We start from the raw sequence: 16,874 nt of genomic DNA, 5'->3' as shown, positions 1-16,874 counted from the left end.
TAATTGCGTTAGCACCTTTTTACTGTACCAGGATATAACCAATGGTTTTGATTCTCTTGCCACCGTTATCTGCATGATAGTCTGCAACCTGAATCCCACACGTGTTAGAGTCATCAGGATGCCCTCCAGTACCAAACCCTATTCTAGATTCACAGTAATTGCAAGTATTGATCTCGTTAGTAACTATACCGATTCTTGCTTTGGGTGGGCTGGCCTGACGCGTACACATAGCGTTAAACCCTTCCCTGTTACAGTGTTGTTGCAGGGAGCCTTCAGATCCAAAAAGAGACTTCCACATGTCACGACCCAGTGAGGTGGCGCGGTATTGCCCGTCAGCAATCAGAGAATATAAGGAACTGGCCTGCTTATGTATGACAACAAACTTCATCTGCTCCTGACTGGTTTTCATACCAAGGCAGATCTTGTAGAAGGATGTGTTCCAGTAGGTTGGCAACTTCGTTTCCTGTGTGTCGAACCCAGTCTCCCCTCCTGCGAGATTGAGGGATTCTTTGCTTTTCCAAAGGCTGGAATCAAAGTGGAATGTTGGCTGTGAAGAATTAAAAGAAAAAACTTACAATTATCGCGATCCTGGGGGATCTTCCCATTGCGCTGAGACGACGTTATTTTGCGATATTGTCGTCTCAAAATGACGGTTTCTGGTTGGCTCCAAAACTGTCATGTAAGCATGACAGCACGGGACTTAAATGGGTTCGGCGCGCACAGACCAAAATTTTACTTCTGTGACGAACATGCGACGTTGGATGGTGTTGTTTATTTATTTATTTTTTTTTTCATTTGAGTTTATAATACTTCTGACACTGTTCAAGAACCACTTAATATCTTTTTTTGTGGTGAACATGTACCAAGATACAGCGGATACAACTTTTTTCTTGAAGGTAAGCGAAAAAGAGAGATTATAAATTCGATGAAGAGAAATTTACTTAAAAGACTTTCTTGAGTGTGAAAGCGGCCATGGTAAATAACAATGAGCTTAAATTCCAATAAACTATGGCATTTTTAAAGTTTTAAAAAGTAAAAGGATCTGTTTCTTTTCTGATGTCTCTTATCTCTAGAAAAATTTGCTCCAAGAGCTCTGCTGCGCTCTCTTTCATGGCTCAGATCTGTCAATTTGATCTTCTTGTCGTAGCGCCGAACGGCAGACTTGGTTATTTTTACAGTATTCTTCGCCGCTTGGTTTCTTTCAAATTTCTAAATCTCCACGACATCTAAGCTAGGATAACAATGCTCTGTTTTCGTTTTTGGGTACTAGTATGGTTGCTCTTTTTATTATTTCTTTTGGTTGTGAGGTTTATTCATCACTGTTTTCATGTTGTTGTTTATATCTCGGCGGTAACAAATTTTCAATAAAATTTGCTGGTAAAATGTTCAAACTTACTAGCTCGTCTATTTCATCAATAGCACGCGCTTTATGGACTGGACTGTAAATTTTTGCATTTTCTTTGTTTTGACGTAGAAATTAAAGCCAAAAATTCAAATAACTCGCCCCGAGAAAAAATTTCGCGCACGGATATTACCATGGCTACAGTTTAACTGAAGTAAGAACTTCTCTTTCAATCAGCGCTTGATTTGTACTTTATCCGTTTGCTCTCTCCAACAAAATGACATTATCGCGATAAAAAACTAAATTCGATTTTGAGACGCGCATTACCACTTTATATTTACGGCGTTGGGAGAAAATATATTCCGTATTGGGTTCCGCGGCTTCGCGACTCCTCCCAATACGGAATATATTTTCTCCCAACTAGCCGTCAATATAAAGTCGTAATGCCGTCTCAAAATCGAATTTAGTTTATAATAAAATTTAAAAAAACGACTAGTAAGTAAACAAAATTAGGGTTTTTTCTTAGAGTAGTTAGGGATAGCTGGTGAGGTAAGTAAGGATACTATTGCATGGATGGTGAAATGCAGGATGATAAAGAATTGACTAGTTGATCTGAACTTGTTGACCACTAGTAGTACACCCTTTAAAAACCCTGATGGTAATTTACTTTTCATTGAATCCCTTGGTGTGTATTTAATTCCTATTACTCGACTTGGTTTCTTGTCCGAATGTTATCAGAAATTCATGATCAAGAGTGGAGATTACTAATTGGGAGACAAAAGACCGGATAAAGATACCTTACTGCCATCAATCTTCATGACGGGTGTCCATCCCCCATCTCCACATCCAAAATCCCCCATGTGACACAAAACGGAAATTGGCTTTGAGTCCAAGTGGAGGGTAATCACCTGATTCACATCCGACCTATAAAAAGAGAGAAGGACACCAGATGATAAATATTACCAACGTGCTAGTTCAATGGGATACACTTGTTTGATAATCCAGAAATCCAAGAAGGCGGGTCCAAGATGGCCGCCATTTGGGAATCATGACGCAACAACCACGTAATATGACGTCATCACTTCTCCTTGAGCACCTTGAGTACGACTGGATGACAGCTAAAATGTATTCACGTATGAGAGATAGCTGTGTCAATACTTCCCTCGATAATTGAGACTAGCAAAACAAGTAGTTTCGATATACAAGGGTTATTTTGTTTGTAGCAAAGTAAGTCCAGTGTAATAGAAAGTATCACCTACTTGTATGTGTTATACAGGTCGCTGCACGAATTTCCAGCTAAAAAGGAACAAGATAACACAGTAGTTAGGCATCAGCTCTTTACGGAACATACCTGTAAGTACTCCCATTATTTCTGTCTAACATAAGAACTTTTGGGTTTAACTAGCTTGCCAGAGGTAAGTCTTTTATGTTTCGGTTTGTAAGAAGCCTCCTTTTGAAAACCAAGAGAAGAAAATACATCATATCCGCACAGTTAGCTGCCATTACTGCAAAAACTAACTTGCCGAGGTGCACGAGCTCGCCCTGTTTTAGTTTGTTGTTGTTTTAAATCATCTTAATTTGTACCATTGCTATGTATGTATGTTACTCGTTTGTTTCTTTTTTGACTCCCCCTGCTTGTCAAAGTATACCACAACTCATGAAACATATTCAGAAATACTACACCTAATAACAAGTACATTTCATGTACTTCTGGTCATCATTTTACCTCTAACTAGATCAAAAACTGATTATAATAATCATTACCTGTTTCACAATATTCACCGATGAAGCCTTCTCTGCAGTTGCATTTGAATGTGTGAAATTTGTAATTTGGGACACATGTTCCCCCGTTTTGACATGGCAAAGACAGACATGAAGTCTGAAATAAAAGACAATAACTCATTTGAGGAAGCTTTTTGTGTCATCCAATGTTTAATATCACTGAAACTGCATGACGAAAACGCTTAAACGCAAGTACTTAAAATCATGTACTATAAATAATAAAACTCTTCAAAATAAGCCTACTTTGATGGAAAGGTGATGCGAGCTTCCGTTTCCCTTGAACTCTTCGGATTTGTTATACTTAGTAGAAGGCAACAATTCACACCACATCTTCCCGTCAGCTCCTTTGGAGGCGGCCAGGTTCAAAGATAAACAGGAAGGATTGCCTAGACATTCAAAGGTGCAATCAAAGATGTCGTACACTGTGTATGTTCCGATTCTAGCAACATTCAGATAATGGAACTCGTCTTTTAGAAACACATCTTGACGAAGATCTGGGTGATATAGAGTGTCGAACGCTGCAGTAACAAAAATAACATTAATCCTTTAGTATAATTACGCTGGGCCCTAACACGAGATGGATTCACAATACGTTGTTTTTGTTGATTTTCCAAGAGTTGGGGTGAGGGATATAGAAACAGGGGATGGAACTAAGAAACGATGATCAATTAACCAAATCAATCTTTATTGTTTATACACGAAATCGTATCATGTTACGTGGTCTTCCCAGGATTCGTGTAAATTTAGCCTCAAATACATTAAGTTACTTAACTACCTTACTAGCAATGCAGTCAGCCGCGGATTTTTAAGATGAAAATATTGACGTATTCCGCTGGTGGGACGTGGAACGTATGTTCTAATCTTTTGCATGGCCTTTTCTCTCACTTTTGAACAGAAAAGTACACGATGGCCGTGATATGCTCCAGTGTTTGGGTGTTCTCCTAGCTTGTGCTGAATTTAACCTGGAGTCGGTGCCATCGGAACAGTATGCTGAACAATCAACTTGTGATCTTTATTATTATTATTTCATCATTAAGTGCACATTAAATGTATAAATACAGAGAAATGCAACTTCTTTTACCAAATACACTGGACCGCGGATAGCGAAAGATGATTGAAGCAGGCAGAGTAAGACAAGAAGAAGATATACAATATATTAAAGAGACGCTAAAAGAAACAAGGGAGTAGAATATACTAAGAGAATGAAGTGATTACTTTATGAAATGGTAATAATTTTAGGAGCGAGAATACGAAAATTTTATGTACATCAGGTTTGAGACAGATTAAAGTGTGCTCTGGGATGAAGTATAAGTTTATGTGAATAAATTTTTGCCCACTGGAACCGGTCCTTTGTGTATCTCCGAACTTACACTATCACATGTTATAGTCGCCTTCTATTAAATATTTGCTCCATCCATTGTGAAAGATAGAATCGTTTTCGGACACGAAGCAGACGCAGCTGTGCTAGTTTGTAATGATATTAAAGCGGTGACACTTTAAAGCGATGATATGATACCATTTTAAGGATACTTCCTGGGTTCGCGGGTGTCCTTTGGAAAAAAATTCGTACGCGCGCAAGTTTTAATAAACCTCTAACAAACTATATATCATTATAAAGCTTAATAAATGTAGTTTCCCATAAAAAATATAATTGAGCGATCTTTTCCTTTTTTAAGTGCCACGAGCCAGTAGAACCTCGAATCCACCGATGGTCGTTCCATTGAATTAATCGGTTATCGAACGCCGCGCGAAGAACGAAATCGCTGCACAGTGTTATACACAAGGCATCAATCAACAAAAAGGTGTCAGGCTTTTCCGAATTTCTGATTGGTTATTTAGATATCCACGTCTAAAGTTTGAGTAGCAAAAAATATTTGAGTCGTGTTGCGTAAACAGTTGCCACGGGAAAAATATTTTGAAAATCAAAATTCCCTGACACCTTTTTGTTTGTCATTATTCCTCGAATCTTCTGGCCAAATTTTACGACAATCCGTCAAAACTACATACCCTATTAATTCGTTCAAAGTCGACATACTCTGCCAAAATTCAAGTGCGAGTTTTCGCTCGATAAAGGTTTGCAAGAAAAACAAGCCTCCACAGGAGATTATGACACCTCATTAGGTGGCGAGCCAATCGAGCAACAGGACCCCATGGCGTCAACAACAATAGCACAGAATTTCGCGGAAAAAGTATCGCGTTGCAGACACGTTTTAGACTCCGCTGTTGTGATCGAGCGAGATGGGGAAAGTGGCGAAAGGAAAACGTAAAGATCAACCAGGAAAACGGGGAAAAACCAAGGCTAACGAAACCAGAAGCGCGTCAGCGGAGAGTTTGCCAAACTGTGCACTACTCGGAGGAGTGCACTGATAACAGAGATGAAATCTATTGGTTTGGTTGTTCGTTTTGATTGCGTGTAATGTAATTTACGCTTCAAGCTAAAGCGATTATACATTTCGTATCAAAGGAAATGTATAATGAAAGAAAATCGCATTTTTACTGTTATTTAGGTACGATGGTGATTTCTTCGTAAGAAATATTCAAGATAGCGTGGAGCGGAGCAAAAGGCGAGAGAAAGGGCCACGCAGAACGCGCTATCTCCAGTATTACACGTGGGCTGATACGCTTCTGTTGAGTTCTATTTCATCGGTCTAATTCTTGCTGATTTTATTCCAATTTTATCTCGCTGCAGAAGAAAGAAATCGGCCCAGAGGATGTAGAATATGATATTTGATATTTTCACAGGACGCTTGCAAAGTTACGGCTGCAGGACTTTTGCACGGCAATCGACCTCTGTGTACTTGATCCAATAACAGTGGATTAAATTGAAGGCCGCTGCTCCAGTTCTTCGTGATCACCTTCGACAGAACCTTCAACGTCGACTAGAGTTTCTTGGTCGAACCAAGAGCCTTTGTTGCTCTCTGCAAGATCACGTTTTCGATCTTCGCTGAAACCTATCTTTCCCTTTTTCTTAGGCCCTGGCATCGTCCGGGATTTCATCCACAGGCTCTTTTCGTTTTTTGATGACTTTTCCATGTGGGAAGCGCCGGCAAAGAATAGAAAATTCGAAGTGAGAAATTTTCTGCAGGCGAGATGTAAACGAAATATGCCTGCCTATTTCTGAAATAAGAGCTCCCGGATGAAGCGTTTGCCGCGAAGATTCCTCTGGGGCGTCTCGCACTAAGAAGATTATGACACCTTTTTTATTTATTTACTTTTCGATGGAAATACGTTTTCCAAAATATCTCGCGCGCTTTTTAATATTTTTCAATTTTTTTTTTCAGTAAATGTTAGATAAAATCCCCAAACTGTATTTGGTCGAAAAAAATATTTTTTCCCTTTTTTACCCTATCGAACCCAGGAAGTACCCTTAAGGTCTACGCAAAACTAGAACAGAAACTGTCTTAAAAAGCAACCATAAATATCACAACTATAATAAGCTGAGGCACCCAAGTAGCAAACAGCATGCTGATTCTTAATGTGGACCTCCGCTTTTAGGCTGGGCTAAATATATTGTTAGCCTAAACGACGTTGTGTACTGGCTGCTGGAGGTGTTATGGCAGGTGTTTATTTTCTTAAAGGCTGAGAAAAATGTTTTCTATCTGGCATTTTAAATTATCGAGATCCAAACACTTACATAGCTTCTTCTAATATTGTATTTTGAGATACTTTGTTTTATATTTGTAGTAAATCGGTAGAAAGAATTTATTTCAAATTTAAGAGTTGATTCAAGTGAATGATTTCCCAAATGTGTTTATTTGGTGCAGCATACTAATATATGCAGATGACACAGTTCTGCGCTTTTAATTTCTCGTCAGTTTTTTTGGTTTCGTGACAGTAAGATCTTTCTGAACGTTTCTAAAACTGAAGCTATGTTATTGGAACTTATAGAAGGCTTTCCAATGTTGACACTTTTAGTATTAGAGTTGATGGTCAAGTTATTAAGCGTGTCTATGAATAAAGCGTTTGGGAGTTGTTTTTGATGAGCACATTTCGTGGAGCATCCACGTAAAATATGTTTTTTTTAGGGCTAGGCTTTTGACTACTTATTGTGCTAATGTTATCTATACGTCCTTTATCAGACCTGTTTTGGATTATTGCGACCCTGTCTAAAACTGTTGTGGCGAGGGAAACAGCTCATCTTTGAAAGCCTTCAAGGCTTGCGGCAAGAATTTTTTGCAGAATTAACTATGATAGTGATAAGGCTGTAGCAAGTCTAAGGTGGAGCACTCAACTTCAATGTCGGTGTGATGATCATGTTTTTAACCTCGCGAAGAAACACATTGCCTGAAAATTTTCAAGACTTTTCACAAGAGCGTATGCAGTCGCACCACCAGGCAAAGTAATTACCTTTATTTTTCTGGTGTTTGCAGCGAAACCTTTATGTAGGCTTAACCTTGTGAATTATTAATAGGTTGTTTATTTTTTACGCTGCTTTATTACTCAGGACTCTCATTGATAGCAGGCCTGTTGTATAAATGCCCTGAAGGGACTACCCTCTTTAAATATAGGTGCTCAGTTCAGTTCACTTTGTTGTTGCGCAATCGTAGCCTTTAAAACTTGAGTAGGAACTACAGCAGAAATGCATAATTTTAAAGCCTCACTGACCTTGCGCATTTGCTGATTCAGGTGTTACTTCAGAAAAGGCGAAGAGGAACAACCAGCAAATAAAAGGAGCAAACATGACGGGCAAGCGTATGTTTTCTAGAACGCTGGGTGTAAACCTTGTCTCCAACGGCAATTGTACGGTTGAAATCATGCCCGTTGATGCGCGCATAACGTTAAGTTAAGTTTGTAATGGACCAATTACAATTCGGACGCAATTTTGGAACTGCATGAAATGTCTGTGGTAGCCAACCACATCTTTAGTAGGCCATCTGGCAGGGGTTCAACATGCCAAATCTATTTCAGACTTTCAAACAATTAGTTAATATAAATGAGGAATTCTGAGAGTTAACTCTGTAGCGTATGCTGCAGTGCTAAGTAAACTCATGAAAATTGCCACTGAACGTTAGTGAGGAAATGGGAGACCACACGAGGCAAATAAAAGTTTGCCCTTGCAGGGAATCGAACCCACGATCTCTGATCACCACTTGCTCTACCAAATGAGTTATTGGAGCAAGTGTGGGTGATTATGGTGTTATGTGAATGTGAAGGGTAAAATGAATGTTGTGCCGCTAGCGTTGATGACACAAATGATGGATCAAAGAATGAGATGGGCAAGGAAAGAGAAAAGTAGCAAACTCAATATCTAAGTGATAAATTAAACCTTACCTGAACCCTTACAATCGTTATCACATGTGGCTAAGAAAAGAGGCTAGTCGTGAAAAAGAGGAAACATACTTATAAAAAATGTTTTTGTACTTTATATGCTGGGTTTTTCTTTTTACCTGTTACATTCAAGGTAAAAAAGATTAGGTTTTTTTAATTACGCGTGTGGTATATTTTCTCAAATTAAGAATGTACGCGTGAAAAATAATCCTTAATTCTACTCGGCCCTATACGATTACATATTCTAATTTGGAGACATGATCCTTTCTTTTTTTTAGTGCTGCATGAATAAAGGTTATTCCTAAATGGCAACACTGGCCCTAACAAATAATACCGACCTTACACGAAGGAAAACTTAACCAAGGAGTGAAGTCATAAAAGGTTTTGTACTCAAAAATGGAAAGGAGTTTATTGAAATGATCGTAACCTTAAGACTTCTGCTTTCCTTAAAACGTGACAGATTATTCGTTAACTTAGGCTTCCAATATAATTCGTATTTCAGACACCTTTATTTATTTATGCCAGGCTAATCCAGTCAGAGTCAACTGACTTTTCTATCAAAAGGAGCCACGAAATTTCAAAATGCGCTTACAGTTCTTTCAGAGGTTAACTGTTTTAAATTGGTGATAGCCAAAGATTGCTGTAGACATATTTTCTCCTCGGTGTTTCTTAAAATGATTAAAAAAGCTTCAGTTTGCCAAGTTTCTTTCAATGAGGCGTTTTTCTTTGCAATTAGCTGCCTGACAGAATTATAGATCTCCTAGTGTGCTAATTACACAACCGACCCTTAACCACTCAATTTGTCAGCGGGAAACCCTCTTAATTAGGGCCCTCTTTATTGTCCAGAAATTATGCAAACTTGTGAAAAACAACAATTAAAACCAATTTAAAAGGAAAACCTTTAATGCCAATGCTCACTCATTTAGTGCCATCCCCAGCTGTTTGTATTTCACTGACATGATCCAAAAAGTTACAAGTGTTCCTGCCGTTATTTTCGGGATAAACAGAAAACCCAACATATAACTTCCCACTTGTTTAGCAGATTATTGTATAGCCTCTACACTGGAGGGTTCACCCAGAATTCATTCCCTTCCCCCCCCCCCCCCCCCATTCTTGTTCCCAGAGCCGCGCTCCTTTTGGCCAGCGCCACGGAACTCAGTCAGTCAAAAACTCAACAGTTGTCGGTCATGTGATGAAAAAAAAAAAACGCAAATCATTAGAAGACAGCCCGATCTCTTCCTCTTCACCAAAGTTCAAAGACAGAGAAAAGGAAGAACAAGGTAACTGTTACTTGTTTTAAAGCTAGGCTTAATGTAGCTTATTGTTTTTCCTCATAAGAAATTTGGGACCATTTGAAAAATCTTTCCCGGAGCAAAAATAGAAGGCATCCGCAGTTTGTATTCCTTGGGGTGCCGCAAAGAATTTTACTCTGATACTATAACTATTTGTGGTTTGGCCACGTCAGATGATAAAATTATGGTATAGGATTAGGCAATTAACCGAAAAATGAGAATAGATTATTAGTTTCTTTCAGCTGGCTTGATGTTTTGAATAGACTTTCTCAAAGTCGCTCGCTTCTCTTTACTGAATGGACCTGGCGCGAGCGACTTTTATCACTTGCAGCGCGCCAAATTTACAGGAGCAATTTTCCTCCTGTAGCATTATCCAATCAGAGACAGCTATATGAAAGTACACGTCAATCAAGCCAGATCATAACCAGATCACGCGCGAAGATGAAGTTCATACGACTAAAACTCCTGCACTTCGGTAGCGATTGAATTTTATGACCAAGAACTTCTAAATTCCTTGCGTTGATTATGCCTTTATTTAACGACGCAATCGCGTATGGTTTGCAAAAGGCAAAGTACAGGGATGTCCGCGAACATCAGCGCAAAGTGATCGAAAGTTACTGCTGTGGAAAGGACGTGTTCTTATCGGCGCCTACAGGATCGGGAAAAAGCTTGACCTTTGAGGTAGCCCCATTCGTTTTAGATTTCCTACATCATGGCAAAAGGCAAGAGGTTTTGTCCGTTTGCTTGGTCGTTGTACCACTAGTCGCTCTCATGAAGGACCAAGCAGCTTCTCTACTTGCTCGAGGAATATCAGCTGCATCAGTCGGAGCAGACTGTACAAGCGAAGAAGTTAAAGCGATTTCAGAAGGAAAATACTCTCTGGTCTTTGGAAGCCCCGAAGCTCTCTTAAACGCCCATCGAAGTATTTTCCGTGGGGAACTCAGGAAAAACCTCAAGGCTGTTTTTATCGATGAAAGCCACTGTATTGCGAAATGGTAAGCGAGTCTGTTGTTGTTTGTAATTGTTTACTGAATTACAACATGAAGCTTTCGTACACGACAAACCCGAACAGGGTTTTGTTGTACCATTTTCCGAGCTAAATTAAGCTTAAATATGCTAGTAATTGAAAGTCTTGAGCAATTTGGTAAAATGTTTACGATTTGGGAATTGAAAGAGAAATTTAATTGCGTAACAAGGAGCGAACCTAAAATCGGGAACGGTGGAATGGTGGAAAATCACCCCAAATCCTAAAACACGGAACTGGTTAGAGTTAGGCTTTTAGGGTCGCCGTATACAAAATTTGTGGGGTGAGTTTTTCAAATTATGTTTACGGTACGTTTTGAGGGGACATTGCCAACATACAAATTGCTTTCCTTAAAAGCCTTTTTGCATAGTAAACAACCTCAAAATTTCAAAGTGGGCTTATTTTTTTTCGTGTGCAGTTGTTGTGTGTAGTTTATAGTTAAGTTATACATTTTTATTATCCTGTTTTTTTTTAATTGGTGATATTAACACCTTTGCAACACTTTCAATTCAAATAAAAATAAGGTTGTGTATGTCTCTGTTTAGACTTGCTTACAAGTCGAGCTCAGAGAGCGCAAAGCGCGATCGCCAGGTCCATTCAGTAGAGAGAAGCGAGCGACTTTGAGAAAGTCCAGTCTCTGTTTTCATAATCAATGACACAAATTTGTTATATTCCAGCAGTTACAGGTTGTATTTATAACAGTCATTGGGCCCCTAGCTAGCTCTTCAAACGAAGGCAGTCAGGGGAGATCAATAAGTCATTAACAACAATGAAGTATCACAATCGAAAAAATTTATACTAAAAAAATGATTTTAAAAAGCTTGGTGTTCGAGTGATATCACTACTTATCAAAATTGGTGTCCATGAAGTTTATTGATATTGACTGATTAATTACCTGATCAGTCTTGGTGGCAGTGCTTGTTGTTTATTTATCTATACAACTTGGTTACATTATAGGGGGATGGGCAGCAAATCTGAAGAAGCCTTTAGAAAGGATTATAGTCGACTTGGAGAACTACGGTCCTTGGTTCAACATGATGTGCCCTTTATAACCCTGACTGCCACTGCTACTGAGACTGTTCGAAAGACAATTATAAAGGATCTGGGCATGAATGGGTGTGTTGAGATCCTCGGAGATCCCAACAAGACAAATGTCAGATATGCAGTAGTGGATATTGACTCAAGTGACTTGTATAGCAGTTTTAGTGTGATCATCAATGATGTTGAAGTAAATCAGATAAATGCAACCAAAGTTCTCGTTTTCTGTCGCAAAAAAGAGCATGTTAAGGAACTTTTTGAACTATTCAGTCAATGCCTTGGCCCAAAGGCTTATCACAGACCGACAGGTAAAGAGCCAATTGATGATCGCACACGTTTATTTGCTACATGTGTATGTATCACAAAAAAACACACAAACTTGTGAAAGGGACTACTGAAACTGAATTTTGCGAGGAAAATGGCACTGTCCGTGTTGTATTCTGCACAATTGCATTTGGGATGGGAGTAAATGTGAAAGGTGCATATATTGGAATCCACCTGGGGCCGTCATCCGATCTTGATGATTATCTGCAAGAGTCTGGTCGAATTGGACGATCATCAGACACCATGAGCCATGCTGTACTGTTAAGATTTAAAGGCTGTACACAGAGCAGAAATATAAGCAAGGGAATGAAAGAATATGTCAAGAACATGGAAGAATGTCGGCGTAAAATGCTGCTCAAACCTTTCTGTGGAAGTCCTCAAAGCAATGATATCAAACATTCCTGTTGTGACATCTGTGCAAGATCCTGCCGTTGTCTTTGTATATGCAACCTGGACCAATGTGAATGCCCTGCCTCCTGTTCTTCTAATGACTATCAATCACCGATTGAATCTCAACTCAGATCATTTAATAATACTGAAGATAAAGAATCAGTCTCTGCAATAAGCACTGAAATTTCAAGAAGACAACGGGCCCAATTACATTGTCGGCTAATGGCTTACCGAGCAGATTTAGCACAAAATATGCCGCATCAAAAATTATTGACAGGACTAGATTTGGCCACTGGATACTCGAGAAAGCTGGTTGACAACATTGTCAGCAACATCCATTATATACAGAGTGTACAAGCCCTGAGGGACAAGTTTCCTTTCTTCAGTGAAGTTCATGCAATGGACACTTGGGAAATAGTATGCGAGGTACTAGAGACGTCCGAGTCTGATACAGACAGTGAAAATGAATTGAGTGCTGCCTTAAATGCCAAACCTCAGAGAGCAAAGCAGACTGATACATGTTATTCTAGTGAAACTGAAAGTGACAGCAGTGAGATCGTAAGAAGACCACGGAGGCCACAGCTATTGAGTAGCTCTGATGAATACAGCAGTTCCAGCAGCTAGATTTTAGACTTGCAACACATCAGAATTTAAATTTCTGTTGTCTTCAAAAGAACACTGCAAATGAGTAGTCACACACACTAATGGAATGTTTACATCTTCATCACTGTGAATGGATGTTTGTTACTATTCCATGCTAGTCATTTACATTAAAGATATTGATGAATTATCCTGTCTCAAACTCTGAAATTAGAATTTTCTTAATCTTGAGCTTGCTATACATGTGATGATAAAGACTGCTCTCATTAAATTAAGCAAAGGAACATTCTCACATTTATAGACAAGAAAATTAATTATTGATAGACTGTCCACAAGTACCTTGTACTGCAATGATTTATCTTGAAATGTGTGGTTCCATGAAATATCCCCCAACCCTCTCCCCAGTACTTGCACAAGAGGCTTTTTTGGTTTGAACCCCCACCCCATCCCCTGGAAATTTGCACTCGAGCTTTATCCTTTGATGTAAACATTTGGGCTCTTCAGACAACCCTCCCTCTGCAAATTTCAAATTAAAATCCATGGGTGGGTATTTTTCTGTAACCACACAATGATAGCTCATGACCATTGGTATGAAAGTTAAAATTGCTCCTAAGGTCAGTTCTGAAATGAACAGTGGAAAAACATGCTGTTCACAAGACAACTTAAATTCTATAAAAATGCTTCTTGCTAAATTTCTTAAGTGAACTGCTGATCCAATCTTTCAGTTTGCCCATGTCTAATTGTTCAAGAAAATTGTGCCTCATATCGGGAAAAGCTGTGTGGGCACGCCCAGGAATTTTTTTAAACACATCTGATGGTTTTATGTGCTCACCAAGGAGCATTATGTCCTCCTGCGTAGACAATCTTGTGTGCCGTCCTGATGGCCTTTTTGCTGAAGTGCACCCGTCAAAATTAAGCAAAATTGCATCTGATTTATCTGTGCTTCGGCTTACTCTGTCAATGCTCTTGTCAGTAATCTCCCCTCTGTAGGAATGACAGTCATTCTTGAAGCTCTTGTTGTCATGTTCAATCTCAAGATCCATTGGTGGTTTGTGTCGATAGCACCCTGGTGGTTTACAAACCTGTTCCACGTGAGGGAATAACTCAGTCTTGGAGTCAGTAAACAATTAACTTGTGCTTGCAGCTGGAGCATAGCGAAGGCATACTTTGGGCATTTTGAAATCTTGAAGAACAACATGAAATATTTGTACAATCTGAGTACACGTCCTCCATCTCCTAGCTTTATTGCATCATTGTGATTGGCTCTAAGTAGCAACAGTACTAACAGTTGATGGGAATAGTTGTAGATGTGGTCTTGCCCTTCACAACTGATGCTGATACTGGTACTTGTAGTAGTAATGCCATGCTTTTCTCGCTCATGGTTTCTTAGGGCATGTGGTCGTATGTATCTTTTTCCACATTCTCTGCATTTCAAATCATTGCTTGTGGGTGCTTCAGGGCTCAGTTCTGGCACCTGGTTTACTACATGCTCTTCCACAAATTGCCTGATTGTGTTGGTAACATACTCTTTCTTTGCATTATTATCAATTTGCATGCCACTATACAGATTCTTGCTGGGTTGATCTTCTACTGTTTCCATGCCAAAATGGTCAAGAGCACCCACAATCAAATATGCATCTTGTACTTTGTCAAGAAATTCAGCAGCTGCATAATAGTTATGAGAGTCAGTTGTAACATTCCTTGCATCAATTGCATTCCTGGCTGCATAAAGTGTACCAGTGTCTCTTGCTGATGCCGTACTGTACAGATTGTCCCAGATAACCTATAAGTATGTAAATGTTTTCTCGTTGATAAAAACGTGTTGGTCAAAAAAAGGCTCAAATTGCCAGTTATTAAGGCCCAGCCTCTATGTAGCGTCCCCTTTCTAATTAGCTCACACCCTAAAAGCTTCAGACTTAATAAGCTTACATGGAATTAATGTGAACAGGATTTGAGGGAAGGTGGTAGGCCTGTCTATATCAAATTTTGTTTACCCATACCAGGGCAGCAATTAATAATAATAATAATAATAATAATAATAATAATAATAATAATAATAATGATAATAATGATAAAAGTAATTAAGTTAACTTTTTATTAAAATATTTCAAGCAGAATTGATATTTACCAGTTCAAAGTAGAAAAAAACTATTTACAATTCAACTGCAATTAAAAAAAAGAGATTATTTCGAAGCACAACAGTTATTTTCAAGCACATTTTTTAAAATAATAATAATAATAAAAATAATAATTTGTTTCCTTCCAGGACACATCTCTGACTAATTACCCATTTTACAGCTGTAGCTTCACAAAACAAAAATGTGGTGGAATATCAGTGATCACATTATGTTTAACTTTTTTCCCTTCGCTTCAACATATGACTCATACACTGTTGCAGCACAAAAATACATTTCAAGTAACAATCTTATCAATTTGTCGAGGGTAGAATTAACATTCAACAAAAAAACGTGGTCGCTCATGGTTACAAAGAAGATTGAAGTAAATGTCTGAAAAAAATAGGATTTTACCGAACAAGGATACATTTTGGCTGGCCACTTTCCAGTGACTGACTATTATTGACAGGCCTGTACACAAATAAATATCATATGTCTGACTTACTTTCAACCACTCGGCTTGAGTGTGGAAATCTTCGGTCTTTGGGATCAACCCTTCCAGTCTTGCAGAGGGTGTTCTTGCATCCTGCATTGCTGACTGGGCCCCTTGAGTTCTTTCAAAAGTCAGATAGTCACCTCCAGTCAAAACTTTAATTGGCTTTTTGTTGGCATCACAATCCTCGGAGTGACCAGGTACATAAGGATGGATCCATTCTAAGAGATCAATCATATCTTCTTCGTATTGTTCATTCTTGTACAATACTCCCAGGTGAACCTGTAGTAGTAGGTAAAAGCATACGCATTCTGTTTTATTTCTCAGCTTGAAAAAAAAAAATAACAGATATATGTTTACTGTAAAGTAGAAATATTGCACCAAAACCTGTGGGTCTCTGATTAATCCTAGTCTTACTGGTCGATCTCCAGTCAGTTGCAATTCCTCACCACAGGCTTTTTATTTTGTTTTCGATAATTATAGTACATGCCCAGGACATTTCTTTAGCTTCTATATAAGGGTCTTTTATTAGGGAGAGGCATTGTACAGTTTGAAAAATGTCTGTACATTACCTCAAACAAATTTTTACTGACAATGTATAATACAGTTACCTTCTTTGTCTTCATCTTCATTTCCTCCATGTGTTCATGGTGTATTCTTGTTGGAAGATGCCCTTTGAACCATTGAAGTGCTGGGATATGAGATGCCCATTTATGCCCAACCAGAACTACTAGTTCATTGATAAGTTGAGCCTGTTCATCCACATTTGGTAGAAATGTTGTAAATGGTTCTTTCATCACATCTTTCCTTGGTGCTTCATTTGGCAGATGGTTTGGGGACACTGTTTTCAAACGCAAGCCACTGAAACATGTGGTGATCTTTGTTCTGATTCTTCACTGTCATTTGCCGGGGTTTACACCTGATGTCCACGTTGTCTCCTGTAAAAGAATACCCAGGGTACATGGCTTGCCTGTGGTTCTCCAACTCAGCTTTGGCTTGTTTGTTTGCTTCTTCATTTGTTTCTTCTGTTGTCTCCTTTTCTTTCTCGATAAGGCTGTTTTCCTTTTCTGCATCTTTCTCCACTGTTGCTTTCCACACCTTCAAATCGCGATCAAAATCTTTACCAAATTTCTCAAACATTGTGTTTGTCGCTTTGTATCCCATGCTGTTGTACAAGGGCGACAGTCTTTGAAACCCAACTTTCTTC

At 38.8% G+C, this 16,874-nt stretch overlaps 2 protein-coding genes across 2 annotated transcripts; both read right to left on the bottom strand.

Moving 5' to 3' along the window:
* Positions 1 to 19: 19 nt before the first annotated feature.
* On the bottom strand, positions 20 to 9,656 carry LOC146454247 (uncharacterized; the record flags this gene model as incomplete). Its single annotated transcript, XM_085095579.1, has 6 exons — positions 20 to 547; positions 2,140 to 2,266; positions 2,602 to 2,638; positions 3,107 to 3,221; positions 3,368 to 3,668; positions 9,640 to 9,656. Coding segments are annotated over 6 exons (1,125 nt in total), but the record flags the coding sequence as incomplete, so codon positions are not given.
* Positions 9,657 to 13,484: 3,828 nt separating this feature from the next.
* On the bottom strand, positions 13,485 to 16,464 carry LOC146454246 (uncharacterized). The gene is made up of 3 exons (XM_085095591.1): positions 16,279 to 16,464; positions 15,680 to 15,949; positions 13,485 to 14,843 (listed from the first exon to the last, which is right to left on the bottom strand). The coding sequence occupies exons 1-3, from the start codon at positions 16,462 to 16,464 to the stop codon at positions 14,010 to 14,012; spliced, it is 1,290 nt and encodes a 429-aa protein (XP_084951717.1). The 3' UTR covers positions 13,485 to 14,009.
* Positions 16,465 to 16,874: the final 410 nt, after the last annotated feature.

The sequence above is a fragment of the Pavona decussata genome, unplaced genomic scaffold (assembly GCF_977016875.1).
Source record: "Pavona decussata unplaced genomic scaffold, jaPavDecu1.1 SCAFFOLD_303, whole genome shotgun sequence".
Classification (NCBI taxonomy): domain Eukaryota; kingdom Metazoa; phylum Cnidaria; class Anthozoa; order Scleractinia; family Agariciidae; genus Pavona; species Pavona decussata.
This window is presented reverse-complemented; position numbering and strand designations above follow the sequence as displayed.